Source organism: Capra hircus, chromosome 5 (assembly GCF_001704415.2).
Source record: "Capra hircus breed San Clemente chromosome 5, ASM170441v1, whole genome shotgun sequence".
Classification (NCBI taxonomy): domain Eukaryota; kingdom Metazoa; phylum Chordata; class Mammalia; order Artiodactyla; family Bovidae; genus Capra; species Capra hircus.
The window spans coordinates 17,612,696-17,627,711 of record NC_030812.1 but is presented as its reverse complement, the minus strand read 5'-3'; the positions used below and the strand labels follow the sequence as shown (position 1 = coordinate 17,627,711).

The 15,016-nt window shown below is 37.1% G+C and overlaps 2 protein-coding genes across 7 annotated transcripts in view; one reads left to right on the top strand and one right to left on the bottom strand.

Moving 5' to 3' along the window:
• Positions 1 to 4,379, top strand: part of CEP290 (centrosomal protein 290) — a 94,111-nt gene extending 89,732 nt beyond the window's left edge. For all 5 annotated transcript variants that reach the window (XM_013963717.2, XM_013963718.2, XM_018047607.1 and 2 more), the window contains 2 exons: positions 2,597 to 2,676; positions 3,577 to 4,379. In XM_013963717.2, coding sequence (XP_013819171.2) covers positions 2,597 to 2,676; positions 3,577 to 3,807 — 311 coding nt within the window. In that variant the 3' untranslated portion in view covers positions 3,808 to 4,379. The remainder of the gene's footprint in view (positions 1 to 2,596; positions 2,677 to 3,576) is intronic.
• On the bottom strand, positions 2,910 to 14,123 carry C5H12orf29 (chromosome 5 C12orf29 homolog). Of its 2 annotated transcripts, XM_005679786.3 has the most exons (7): positions 13,836 to 14,123; positions 12,672 to 12,789; positions 9,608 to 9,703; positions 8,871 to 8,987; positions 7,211 to 7,408; positions 6,052 to 6,221; positions 2,910 to 4,735 (listed from the first exon to the last, which is right to left on the bottom strand). In XM_005679786.3, the coding sequence occupies exons 1-7, from the start codon at positions 13,923 to 13,925 to the stop codon at positions 4,547 to 4,549; spliced, it is 978 nt and encodes a 325-aa protein (XP_005679843.1). In that variant the 5' UTR covers positions 13,926 to 14,123; the 3' UTR covers positions 2,910 to 4,546. The 2 variants fall into 2 exon arrangements, with proteins under 2 accessions (XP_005679843.1, XP_005679844.1); XM_005679787.3 differs by lacking the exon at positions 8,871 to 8,987 and having other exon boundaries at positions 13,836 to 14,113.

Below are 15,016 nucleotides of genomic sequence, written 5' to 3'. Positions count from 1 at the left end.
AATCCCCCTGCAATTCAGAAGACCTTGGTTCAGTCCCTAGGTTGGGAAGATCCCCTGGAGAAGGGAATGGCAACCCACTCCCGTATTCTTGTCTAGAGAATTCCATGGACAGAAGAGCCTGGCGGGCTACAGTTCATGAGGTTGCAAAGAGTCAGACATGACTGAGCAACTAACACACACACACACACACACACACGTAATGTATATACATGGGTACACATATAGTGAACAGTTGATCCTCATTATTTGCAGATTCTGTATTTGCATGTTCACTTACTACAATTTACTTGTAATCTAACATCAGTTCTGTGTGGTACTTCTGCAGACATAACAGAGGAGTGAGAAATTTAAGTTTTATGATGCAGTTTTCCAGATGAGATTCAACAAGGTGACGCTCTGCATTTGTTTCAGCTGTCGTACAGGGATGACCAGAGGATGGAGGCAGTACTGGGGAGTGCAGAGCAGGGCAGGAACCGCTGGTTCTGGGACCAGCTGGACTGGATTGAAAGCTCAGTTCTGATACCTGTTATTGGGGCAGACTCAGGGGTCTCTTGACACTTCTGAACCTTGTTTTCTCTCTTGTAAAACAAAATAGAACAAGTTGTTCTAGGATGAGTTGTTTCCAGAATTTCAGATATAAAATCTATGTGAGATATGTGTGTATATTTTCCCTAAGGACAGTGGTTCAAAATTCACTAATTGATTTTCCATGTTATAGAACTACTGCAAATTATAAGAATCTATTGTTTGTACGCATATTGTACCAGACAGCTTGATGGAAATGCCAGATTCTGTTCCAAAGGATGATAGTAACTTATATCTGAGCAGTTTTTTACTATTTCACATAGCTTTTCAGTATCCTATCAAGTAGCTTTTATACAAAATAGCAACAAGACTATCACATGAGTTGTATCAAACACTATGCTAAATTCTTTACAAGCATTTTATAATTCTTATGACCCTGAATTTTGAGTACTTCTGTCTCCATTTTACCTGCATTCAAAGAGGTTAACCTGTCCCCAAGGCTACAATAGCTAGGAAGCAGCCGAGGCAGGATGAAGCCTAAAGCTATGAAACTCCAAAGTTCCTTGCCATTCTCTGCTATTGGCCACTATACTGCATCACCTTTTGGTGACTAGACATACATGCGTAAGCCTCGTCTGACAACAGCAGCCAGTTTGGTATACTACACCAGACACAGTACTAAAGAGCTGTTAATGCTGCTGACATTTGGCAAGTTCTCTCTAAACTTCAGCATCCCAAGAGGGGATTGCTGAATCCTCATATTCTTTATCTCCTATTTAAAAATGAGGATATCAGTAAAAGATTGTTAAGGCTCAAAAATCAAATCGTTTTGGAAATTTTAAAGCACTATTTAACTTAAGTGCTTATTAACTTTTGGAAAATGCTTATACATCATAACTGGGCTTCCCAGGTGGCACAGTGGTCAAGAATCCACCTGCCAATGCAGGAGACACAAGAGATGTGGGTTTGATCCCTAAGTCGCGAAGGTCCCGGGGTGTAGGAAATGGCAATCCACTCCAGTCTTCTTGCCTGCAAAATTCTATGGACAGAGGAGCCTGGTGAGCTACAGTCCAAGGGTGACAAAAAGTCAGACACAACTGAGCACACACACATACATAATCAGTTTTACTGCACTATTTCATTACCAGTGTGTGTAATATATAGCGTCCCACTGATTAAGACAACTCGCACAGCATTTCAGTGATCAAGAATCAACTCTGTGAACAAAATCATGAGCACTTTATGCAAAGGTGAGGAAAGCTTTGAAAAGTATGAGGAAAATACTTGTCTCCTACTTAAATTAGAGGAGCATTCCAAGGTCACCTTAATAGAATATGCTTCCTGTCCCATTAATGGAAATGTGTTTGCTGACCATTATTTTCTCAAACTTTAGCATTTTAAAAAAGTTTACCTTTTGATGGCTATATGACACATTATATGCAGTTTAACGAAAGTGTTTCTAGCAAAGATGGTTAATTAAAGAAAAACTCCTACTGCAGATCGATTCTCTATAAAATTAGAGATATGTTTAACTCTGGAGGAAATCAATAAATTAAACTAATGCCCTTTTGCTTTCTATGTTTTCCTACCAAAACATCAGGATGTATTCATCTTTGCGTATCCTGCCTAGCACATTCTTCACATAGTACTACACAGTAAATACATCCTGATGCACAGGGAACAGCCAGAGCTGCTGGTAACCGGAGCACTTGGCCACCTTATGGCTATAGCCCCTTCCCTAATCATATACTTATTCTATCATTGTACCTTTAGACCTAAAAAATTTTCTTGGTTCTAGAATTTTCCTCTGCAAATAATGATTTCTTCCATGTAAAAAATTAACCTGACTCTATACTTCTAACACCAAGCATATGTCTCTTTTCTTTGTTTGCTATGGAATTGATATAGAGGTTAGCATACGGAATTCACAGCCTGAACTGTTTCAGCTATAAAAGGCCACATTTTCCAGGCTCTAGTTGGATAAGTTTCTTCTTTCTTTTCTAAAATAAGTCCATTATCTTGAACCCAGAGTGGGAAAAAGCTTAGTCTAATTTTCACTTTGTGGGGGCAGATCCTGATCAACTAAAGGAAAAGGTCAAAGATCTAGAGATACAGCTCAGAACCTCAGACATGGAAAAGCAGCATTTGAAGGTAAGTATTTAATTATATCTAATTATAAATATATTATAAATGTTTTGTGAAAACAGCTGTTGAAAACCATTTTCATGATCACCATCTCTGAGTTTTAACTATGTATCCTAAATATTCCTGGACTCACATTTTATACTTACATTTAAACCTTGATATTAAGGTTTTTATATTCATCTGACTTTATTAAAAATACTATAGAGAACTACCAAAAAATTGAGACAGAACAAATGGGATTCTTTAGAGAGTTATTATTTTTTATTGTCACAAATATAGCTCCTTATTTTAATATTTTCCTAAGTTTTGGGTCACATTGGGATTAGTGTCTTTTTCAATTATTTTCAGAAATGGTTCACATAAAGATATTTGATATGCTTTATCTCTTTAAGACTCTAAACAGAATGAAGGAACATAAATATGAAAATTAACTAGTGCTCACTGGCTATTCTACCTGGTCATTAAAGCTCAAATTGTTTCTTTATTAGATGTTAACTTTTAGCCAGGCAGAAGCCATACAGTTTCTGTGATCATAAATATATTTATAACAGGTGACCACTATTCATTAAAATTAGATACTTGTAAAGAAAATACAAATGACGCCTAAACCAAAGAATTGTAACCAGAATAACTTCAGTGTTGTGAATAACCAAGTTTTTTGACTGCCTCACACTGAGAACATCATAATATTCTTTGGGGGAAAGATTAAATCCCCTCTGATTTAATAGTTGATAAATTATAGTGCCAGAATAGGACATAACTTAGAGAATAATTTGACTTCTGCCTTGTATTTGACTATTCAAGTTTCTTTGGCTTTCATGTTTGTAAATCATTCTCTTTAGTTCAGACCTAAAGAATGTTATTTTTTTCTGTGTACACCTTTAAAAGATAATATATTCTTATTAGGAGGAAATAAAAAAGCTGAAAAAAGAACTGGAAAATTTTGATCCATCATTTTTTGAAGAAATAGAAGATCTGAAGTATAACTACAAAGAAGAAGTGAAAAAAAATATTCTCTTAGAAGAGAAGTTAAAAAAACTTTCTGAACAATTTGGAGTTGAATTAACTAGTCCTGTTGCTGCTTCTGAACAGTTTGAAGATGAGGAGGAAAATCCTGTTAATTTCCCCATATACTGAAAGGCCATCTCTAACTATAGTTTTATTTAACTATTTACTAACTTTGTAAGTTAACATTCCTTCTGGAAATCAAGCAAGTCTGACCTACATGATTTCCTTCCCAATACCTCATAGCTTTACTTAAATTGGAATTTTTAGTAAATAAAATTATATAAAAATTTCAACATATTAGGAAAGTGTATTTTTGAAGACTGTTAGTATGTCTGTCAAATAGGCAATGAGCTATGGTAAATTTTTATACATTTATAATGTTGTACCAAGTTTTTTAAACATCTAAAACTGGGATTTTATATATACTTACATATTTATATATGTGTTAAGATTCTGAAATTATGTCTATATATATGTTATTAAGTTGAGCCATATGTTTTGTTAAATGTCTAGCAATTTTAAATTTAGTTTAAACTATTTAATTTTTAAAGTAATGGTCCAAAATTGTTGGTTTGTCTTTTAAACTACCCATGTACAATGGACTGAATCCAACCTTTGTCCAAGGTGGAGAGCTTATTATTATATTTTTAATTCCAGAGGTTAACATTCATTTGCTGTTTCTAAATAAAAATTTGAATAGATATTTGCAGCTGGAAAATTGATTGCTTCAAATGCTAAAAGACATGTTGCTATATTAAGACACTGAATAATAAACTCAATCTGAGATATTTTTACCTTATAAACATGGCAGAGTATTCAACATTGAAACAGAACAACAATGAAGCTGGTTTTTAATTGCACTTCCAGTTTATACATTAAGTATTATATCTTTGAGCCTACCAAATTTCTGATTGTCTATTTTTGAAAAATGATTAAACAAACACTTAGCATCAAAGGCATACTCATATTTGTTCAGATTCATGTTGATAATAACTGGTTTTGAATTCATATAAGTATCTGGGATCGGCCAACATAAACCAAGATGGTGGCGATGGACCTGAAAAGAAAAAAAAAAGTTAGCTTTAGCCTATATTATCTTTACTCACTTACACATCTTCTGAGTGCCTACTGTTTCCCAGCCACTGGGAGTTATTTAAGGCTCCACTTCATCTAACCCTTTCTTTTTTTTTTAATAGATATTTTTCCTCCTGACATAGTACATATTTACTTGCTTATTGTCTGTCTTCCCCATTAGAATGTAAGCTTCATGAAGGCAGACACACTGTTTTGTTAACTCTGTACTTTCAGCACCTGGAAACATTCCAGGAACATAATCAGGGGCTCCATAAAAATGGTAATGAATAATAGAGTCTGTTGCTAAATACAGAAGGTAGCCAATTGAAAAATATGGGTAGAAGTCATTCTAACTAAAGGGAATAATATGTGACAGAATAGTGCTTTTTGCTCTGGTTGCATTTAGTTAAGAACATACACAATGTGTGTATGTTTGAGAGATGGAAGTGGAGAGTTCTAGAAATTTTAGCAGGTGCTAGATCATGAAAAATCTTAAATGTCACTACGCAAGTGAACAGTATTCTCATTCATTTGTGAAGACAGGACAGGGATAAGACTGAAAGATAATGCTTGGGATGGTGAGAAAAAATTCAAGCATGAATCTTGGTTTAAATTTAAATTTGCAGCCAGTTGGTTGGTGAGAAGTACACAGATACAACAGATGAGAATCTTTCAGAACTGATAATTAGATGTATGAAGTGATGGACAGAGGTGTTAAAAATGATTTCTAAGTTTTTGGCTTCAGTTAATTATTTGGAGTCTGGATTGGTCCAAACTGGATTAGTTCCAGTTTTGAACATTACAATGTGAACCTATATGAAATTAAATAGACAAGTCCAGGACACAGAAAGGGCAAAAAGTGTAAACTAATTCATTCTGTACATATTAACTGTCACCTTGGCACTCTCTCAACAAATTCTATAATCAAGGAAGTTTGAGAAATGCTTTCACATGAGGTCATTATAGAATAGATGATTCAGAGAACACATACGTTCAACATGAATTTCCAAGAAGGAATATGTAGTATGTAGGGTCTTCTAGACATTTTCATCACTTTAATTCTGAAGCACATCTAGAAGAACCAAAGCCCCACAGAATGCATACTGGGAAACAATGTTATTGTATAAAGATGGTGGCACATGAGATGAAGACATTATTGCATATCAGAATTGCTGCAATTTGATGAAGACATTATTGCGCATCAGAATTGCTACAATTTGTAGAGTACTGCAGTGCCACATCTACTTTGTTTCAGGAACATAAAATGACATAACCTTACAAATTATTTTCTGTCATTACCTTGATTAAACAACCATCATTGCAATGCCATACTATTCCTTCAATTTTACCCTCTCTGCAACCATCAAACCAGGACAACAGATCACTGTGCTTCAAGGTAGGTAGATTTCTTATTTGAAATGCTCCATGTGGTATAAGAAGATGTAATGGATGCTTTTTGCTTCCTAACCCTAAAATCATAAATATTTGCCATTAGCCATTCAGAAGTTTCAAAAAGAATTAGAAAATTTCTCTCTCCAAGTAAAAAAAGCCCCTTAAAACACTGAGGGATAAATTTACCAGAAAGTCTGATTCCTTGAAGAGAAATATATTACAACTGCCTTCACTCACAAGTTGGCAGTTTATCCCACTAAGTCTAAATTCTACCTTCAAGTGCTCTATACCAGGAGTTGGCAAACTTTAACCTTCAGACCAAATCCAGCCAAATGCCTGTTTTTGTAAATTGTTTCAATGGAACACAGCCAACCCATTCATGTAAGTACTGTCTATGGTCTTTCAGAGATATGGCCCCCAAAAACTAAATATTTACTATGCAGCCTTTTACAGAAAAGTCCACCAACCACTGCTCTACACCAGTGGCCACAATCATTCAGTGTTTGCCAAATGGCCCCGCTGTATCTGGTAACTTGCACAGTCACTGTCTTAGCTTCTTTTCACCTGCCAATCAATCTGCTTCTGATTCGCTATATTGGATTTTGTTATTACAGCTTTAATGACCTTGGCTGTATCTTCATCTGCCTGTCAACAATACTCCATAGTGCCCTCAGGACTTGTACTCAAATCATGGCATATATTCTGATGCTGCTTATGATAGTCATTGCTAATTCTTTTATTTATTTTACTCTTAGCTGTTATAATTAAACTAATTACCTCACCATGAATGGATAAAGATATAGGGTACACATACAGAAAATGGAACATTAGGCATAAAAAAAGAATGAAATCCTGTCAGTAGTAACAACATGTATAAACCTAAAGGATATTATGCTAAGTGAAATAACAGACAAATACTATATGATTTCACTTAAAAAGGGAATCTAAAAAAAAATAATTCCAAGTTTATTAGTCACTCCTGTAGTGTGTATTTCTTTCAGTTGAACCTAGGAAGTTTTCTTTATAAATGATTACTGTAACTAAACAAGAAATAGGCTTTACTCACCATAAGGATTTCCATTAATATTGGTTCCTATGAGCTCCAGTGTTTGTTCTAGAAGATCTGAGAGCGGCACTGCACTAATTTCCAAAAGGCCAGGATCATCAGGATGATGCCTCAGGACCAGGGCGATCTCAAACTCGTAATTGACTACAGACGAATGCCAGCAGTACTGTTTGTTGTTTTTCTCCACTGGTACCCAGCCTATCATTTAAAGAAACAAGTGAGGTTTTCTTTTTGCATTGTTTTTCTCTGGATTATGACTAAGGTAATTTCAATTTTTGTCGCCAATTTTTTGGATGTTCTGTCACATAAAGGTATCATTCAACATCAGTGCAGATGTTAACAGTTCTACTACTTTGTAAGTCATCCTTTTTCTAATCATAAGGTCTCTTGATTCTGCGAAGGAATTAACCTGTTTGATTATTTAGTAGAGTACCCAGAATTCTTTTAAAAGAAAATTCATATTTTCAATAAGAACTGAGCGCCATTCTAAGACACAGCACTAAAACCTTTTTTCACCTTCTCTCTACCTCCTCTCCAGTTTCAGGGACAACAGACAGATGCAATTGTTCCGCAATTTATTGTATTGTTCCAGTATTTATTGAACAATGTATTGATTCTATATTTATCAAATGCTATTCCCTTCCTAACTTCTGTTGCCAGATTAGGCTTCTTTGTTGTGGAGAATTCCTTACCAAAAAAAAAAACACCCCAAACTATGGCATAAACACTATTATGACCATCACATCTTTGGTATTCATTACTCATCCAGACTACTGTAATAACCTCTTCACTAGTCTACTATCTCCAACTCCCTACCCTACTTTTGTCACAGTTCTATCTCAGGAATTTATATTTAGTTCTGTTGTACTGCTGCTTAATAGTCATCTTTAGGAGAAACTTCACAAAGTTCTTCAGATAGAATACAAAGCTGTTTAAGATGTGACCCCATTACACATCTCCAGCCTCTACTTTTATAACCCAAGTTATAAACATTCCAGCCACACTGAGGTGTTATTTAAAATTTCCAAAAGATGCCATGACCTCTGCCCTTTGTGGAAGTTTGCCTAAGCTAACCTCTCTTCCCTTGCCAACTAACTTCCTGGTTCTTCAGCTTCAGGATAAATGTCCATTCTTCTTAGATGACTCTACTAACCACCAAGATTGAACTAGGAATTCTTCTTCTTTTCTCCAACTGTACCTTGTACATTATTTCCTTCTAGTTCTTAAATCATACTATTACTGGTAGACTTTTTTCCTACTGTCTACAAGATCATCAAGGATAAGGGTTCTGATATTCATTTTTATATTACTAAAATCTAAGAATACTTTCGCACATTATAGGTACTTAAAAACATATGCATATTGTTACCTTCAGTCTAAAAAGTAAAGGCTTATATGATTTAATCGATCATACCATCTATCCTGACAATACTTCAAGGCTATTCCCAAACTCAATGCTTTATTAATTTTTATAGACTATAGGTAGTAAACTGTCCATCTGAGAAAATATTCTAAAACTGAAAGGACAGTCGATATGAAACATCTTTGGTATAAATACCATGAACCACCATATTAAAATTATATTCTAATTTCCAATTGCATGTATCTCATTCTTTTTACTAGTAAACACAAAACTATCTTAGAAGAGATCTAGTAATACCAGGAATGTGTCCATTTTCATCAGGCATCGGATTCCCATTTAACTGTTCTATTTCCTTCGCTGGTATCCAGCACTCTGGAACAGGTTTGAAGTCCTCCTCAACATTCCAAAAAAATTCTAAAAGAATTAAATAATCTTATGTGTGGTGATACTTTAAGCAATATAACGCACTGAACAAATTCAAAGTGGGAACAACTAATGAGCCCCATCAAATCAGGCACCATATTAATTAGTCTCCATTCATTACCACCACCACAATTCTCAGGGTTAAGGTACTAACACTTCAAGTTTCCAATTTTGAACCCACCATTTGTAACAGTAGGTTAACAGTCTATAAAGCAGCCAGTGTTACAGTATGTATATTCATGGTGAATTTTTAATGTACTATGAATACAAATATATAAAGATTATATATGAGTGGATATATAATGATACATGTATATATCTACTTAGAGAAACTTAATGTAAAACTATTACTAACCAAATGTGTCATTCATAGTAACTTGTATGTTTTAATAAACTACAATGAAGAATCACAGAAATGTTAGGAAAATATTTTGAAATCTTTTTCAAGAATATGCTTTTACATAAAAAGATACTCACTTGTAATTTTTTTCTTTTCCCAAAGCGCTTAAACTGTAAAGAAGGATATAATGTATAGACCACCACAGCAAGAAATAAGACAAAAATTTCAACTTAAATCATGAATAGCTTTAAAAAAAAAAGGACCCACAAACCTTTCGAGTTTTGTTTTGAATGTAGAAAATTTTTAAATCTTTTCTCAGCTAATTTGTTAGGTTTCCTATCTAGCCGAGCCCAGAGGTATGGCTGACCTAAAAAATAATAAAGAAAAAAAAAGTTTAAGAAGCAAACAAAATTTGGCTTGAAAGACATTTCAATATAACCTTTTTCAATAAACGTAGGGTCATTTCCTCTAAGGGAAACAACCCGAAAGACAAAGAGAAATATGCAGGATAACAAAACAAATTTGACCATTTCAGTAAGGACATCATCCCACAGACATGAGAAACTAGTAATCGTGAGAAACGGAAGCTCTCTCTGCTAACGGAAACATAACCAGAACACCTTCTCTAAAATGTAACTATGTTAAATTATGCTATGAGGGTTAACCTCCAAAAACATGGAGTGAAGCTAGTTGTTTTACATGGCTCTGACCCCTGGGGTCAAGGCATGGAACACTGATGAATAGTGATGGTTTGCAGTCAGGGGTCTGAGAAGTTCCAGGGTACGTACTAGCATTTTTCCTCAACAACAGTGAGACTAAGGAGTTGCACTTGGTCTCAGTGAGCCTCCTGGGGGGCTGCTGCTGGTTACTTAGCAGGAAGATGCCTTCATGACCAGCAAAATATAAAAGTCCTCAGCTGAGACTGCATTTCAGATTCCCTGTTTCTGAGGTGTTCCCTGCCTACATCAGTGGTGGTCCCTAATTTTAAAAAGTTTGTCTTTCCTAGATTTGTCAGGAAGGTAGGGGAGGCGTCAGGGGAGGACCATAGATGCTCTCACCAGGTCTTATCAGACCCTTCAGATAAGGCAGTGGCAACCCACTCCAGTACTTTAGCCTGGTAAATCCCATGGACGCAGGAGCCTGGGAGGCTACAGTCCATGGGGTCTTGAAGAGTCAGACACCATTTCGCAAAGAGTCAGACACGACTGAGTGACTTTACTTTCACTTTTCACTTTCATGCCCTGGAGAAGGAAATGGCAACCCACTCCAGTGTTCTTGCCTAGAGAATCCCAGGGACAGGCGTCTAGTGGGCTGCCATCTATGGGGTCGCAGAGTCAGACACAACTGACATGACTTAGCAGCAGCAACATCAGACCCTTCACTGTGACAAGAGTCTTTGGTTGTGATGTACATCCTTTTAATGCCCTTACTGTATCGCCTATCCTGTACCTGTAATTAACTGTGGATTTACAAGCACTGTCACTCTGGGTTCTCGAAGTTTTCTTTAGCAACCCAGTTTTCTTTAACTGCCACCATTATATTGATAGTAATTACACAATGTGATGCATACTTCAGTTTCTTAGTATAAATATGTGCCTGTGTGCTAAGTCGCTTTGGTCATGTCTCACTCTTTGTAACCCTATGGACTGTAGCCTCCCAGGCTTCCCTGTCCATGGGATTCTTCAGGCAAGAATACTGGAGTGGATTGCCTGGCCCTCCTCCAGGGAAATCTTCCTGACCCAGGGATGGAACCCACTTCGCTTATGTCTCCTACATAGGAAGGTTCTTTACCACTAGTGCTGCCTGGGAAGCCCATAATATAAATATAAAACCCTAAAGAAAACTTTGTTTCTTCAAATATATAAATCAGCTATTTGAAAAATTATTGATTACAGTTTGGGTAAGGCATTCTACATTACTTATTAGCTATACCAATAAATAATATGAAGAACCATATTAAAACTACACTGTCATTTCTGTTGAATGAACCTTTTGTTCTTTTTAAAAATAAACATAAAAAATGTACTGTATACCCATTAAGATGGCTACTATCAAAAAAATAGAAAATAACAAGTGTTGGTGAGGATATGGAAAAGCTGGAACTCTTCTATACTCCTGGTAGGAATACAACAGTGCACTTGCTACAGAAAACAGTATAACAGTGCCTCAAAAAAATGAAAAAGAATTACTATGGGATCCAGCAATTCCACTTTGGGATATATGCCCTAAAAACCGAAAGGAGGGATTCTAAGATTTGTGTACCATGTTCACAGCACGGTTCACCTAGTACACACTGACGGATAAACGGTATACACACACAATTATGTGGTATACACAAATGTGTGGTGTTCATCCTTTTATAAAGGAAGGCAATTCTGACATGCACCACAACACGAATGAATCTTAAGGACAATATGCTAAGTGAAATAAGCCAGTCACCAAATGACAAATACTGTAAGACTCCACTTTCATGAGTTACCTAGTCAAAATCCTAGAAACAAAGCAGTGTGTGAAACAAGGTGGGAGGCTGAGTTATTTAAAAGGTGTAAAGTCTCAGTTTTGCAAGATGAAGAGAGTTTTGGAGATGGGTGGTGGTGACAGCAGCGCAACAATGAGAACTGTGCGCACCACACTGAACTGTACGCTTAAAAAGGACCAACATGGTAAACGGTATGTGAATTTCATCACGACAAAATGAAAAAAGATGCACTTCACAAGAGATTTCCTATTATGAAGAACGTATCCAATATGCATTTAACTTTTATTTCTCTTGCTGGAAGTGAGAAGTGATTTCAATATCGAGAAAAAAGAAATCACAGAGATTATTTCTCTCTTTTCAATGCATTTTTTTCCATAACATAGTTGACAATTTCGATTTGAGTTTCTCTTTTAAAGTACATTAAAATGAAACAAATTAGAGACACTGACAACAGTAATAAAACAACTGAATTAGCATTGGGATCAGCAGCATAAGAACAAGCTTTAGGGTCACATAAACCTAGGTCCTATTACCAGTTGAGCCTTCATTAATTAAATGGTCTCAAACAAATTATGTTCTCTGAGCTTTGGTTTCTGTTTCAGTGAAACAGGAGAGGCTTATTGTGCAGATAGATAAAGATAACACATAAAGCATTTATCATACTGTCTGGCCCTTAATCAGTATTAATTAAATACTAAGTTATCTTCCTTTCTTCCCCCAAGAGAAAGATACAATGGTAGAGTAAGTATAATATATCAATTGTGACTTTTTCCCAAGGGTTTATGAAGAGCACTTCAGATATATACAGTTTAAGTGATTAAGAAAAATAAATATTTGTAGCACAGTTTTATTTTACCTTTGTAGTTAGTAACATAACAACATGTTCCATCCACTTTTTCTGTTGGAATTGCATTGTATATATCTGCATCTAATGCCTTGTGACTTACAGTTTCAGTTGCCAAAACTTTAAATGGCTTAAAAGAGAAAAAGAAAACTGGTTTAAGATAAACAGCCTCTATGCCTTCTACATGCTCTCACCTGGAAGTTGTTAATTTCCCTAGTTCCAAGGTATGATCACCAGTTTATCCTTCAAAATATTCTCCTGTAAAGTTCTTACAAATCACCTTCTCCTCCTCTATGCTATCAGAGCAATATATGTTTGTCTACCCAGATTTGTTAAATACAGTTGACTCGACCAACACGGGTTTGAACTGCACGGGACCACTTACACGGCAAATTTTTTTTCCATAGTAAATACTGCACTACTACACACAGTTGGTTGAATCCTGAATGCAGAAGCCTTGTTACGGAGGAAACTTAAATATGAGGGCCAACCACAAGTTATACTCGGATTTCAGGGGATCGGACCCCGAATCCTGGCATTGTTCACAGGCCAACTGTATTCACATGTTTCTTTATCCCCCATAATGAGCTTGACACCAGGAATCATATTCTATGCAGAGCTGTATGCCTAGCTCAGGTGTTACGTGTGTTCATTTACTTGATAATCATTTGCTAAAAGCCTCCTAAGGGGTAAGCACTGTCCTCAGCACTAGGATGGAGGTCAAATGGCACCTGCCTTCGGTGGAACGTTTAAGTGAAGGAGACAACAGTCATAAAATGCATAATATAATGTTAAGTATGTTAAGTACTAAGGAAAAAAATGGGCACCCTTTCAGTTTTATCAGTAATAAACTACGTTTTTAATTTATGATTTGCTTATTCTCAGGAAGCCAAAAGAGCATCAAGAATGGAGGGGAAAAAAAGTTCCAACGAACTTCGTGATTTATTTTCACTTCTGAGAAAGACTATGCCACCGTTTTACAGTCTTTACAGTCTATGACACTTTTATCTGAAGGAAGACCTGTACCCTAGGCCGCCGGAGCGAACCTTGCAGAGAGACCCCCGGGCTGCAGGGCGGCTCTACCGCGCCTGGAAGCGCTCGCGGGTTCAAATGCAGCCTGCGCCGCGGGGAGGAGCCCACCCGCGGCAGCCCAGCGGGCCCCGAGCTCCTCGGTACCTGATGCTCCCTTTTGGTGGAAGGCTCCTCTTTCACCTCCGTCACAAACACACACGGCATTTTCCGCTGCACCGACCCCAAGCGCCTCATGGTGGGTCCTCAAGCGGTGCTAGTGGAGAAGGCCCTTCCGAGCAGCGCCGGGTCCTGACCAGGAGAGCGTTCAGAGGGGTCAGCCGTGTACTCAAGTCGCGAACACGCCGCGATCTGGCCAGGTAGCCGCGCTCCCCATTTCCCCGGTTCCGAGCGTATGACGGGGACGCACGCCCGGAAACCGGCTCCTGGCCGCGGAGCCTTCTGGGAGTTGTAGTGCGGAACCCGAGGTAACTTCGTGTGCCCAAGCTGAGGTACCTTCGCGTGCGCTCTCGAGAGCGTCCCTCAGGGTTCTGATGACCGTGAAAATACAAAGATCCGTTTCTGGTTTCATCCGTTTCTGGTGTGTGTGTTTTAGTAGCCGATGATATTTTTGAAAATTAAATGTTATCAAGCGATAAGTAATGAATTATTTCAGGTGGCTATTTAACATCATTTTGATGAAACAGATTTGCGTGTTCTCTTTAATATGTTCCTGGGGAAAGCACTGTAAAAGCTTAGAAATATCCGGAGACATCGCAGAACGAAATGAAAAGTGATTTCCCAGGATAAAATGTTAGAAAACTCTACAATTAAAATACCTGGGGCCAAGAAAAGAAAGAAAATTACCATTTGGATTACTCCTCATTGTAAGGCATCAGTTCAGTTTAGTTCACTCGCTCAGTCGTGTCTGACCCTGCGACCCCTAGACTGCAGCACCTCAGGCTTCCCTGTCCACCGACTCCCAGAGTTTACTCAAACTCATTGTAAGGCATAATATGGTCGAAATTGGTTCTGGTGGTTTTTTTGTTCCCCCCCTCCCCCCCGCCCCCAGAGTGAGTGCAACGTTTAGCATTAGAGCAGTTCCAAACCATAGGAAAACCAACAACCAGATTTCAGTCTCAATTTTTTCATAGGAATCTCACTTACCTTAGTTAAGTATGAGCTCCAACAGAATCCGAATGGCTTGAGTACTTGTCAGCAATCAACTGCAGAGCTAAAAAAAGCTCTGACTTACTCCTCAAAAGAATTTCGGAGGGTAAGTAATAACAATCAACGGCTGAAAAAATAAATAAACTTTTAGTAATAGTAGCCTTTCTCACTGAAGCAAG

Coding starts and splice junctions, on each gene's coding strand:
- C5H12orf29 (XM_005679786.3), bottom strand. CDS start 13,925: ATGAGGCGCTTGGGGTCGGTGCAGCGGAAAATGCCGTGTGTGTTTGTG. Junction 8,988..9,607: donor TTCAAAACAAAACTCGAAAG/GTTTGTGGGTCC, acceptor TAATTCTTTTAG/AATTTTTTTGGAATGTTGAG. Junction 7,409..8,870: donor TGAAAATGGACACATTCCTG/GTATTACTAGAT, acceptor TTTAAATGATAG/GCTGGGTACCAGTGGAGAAA.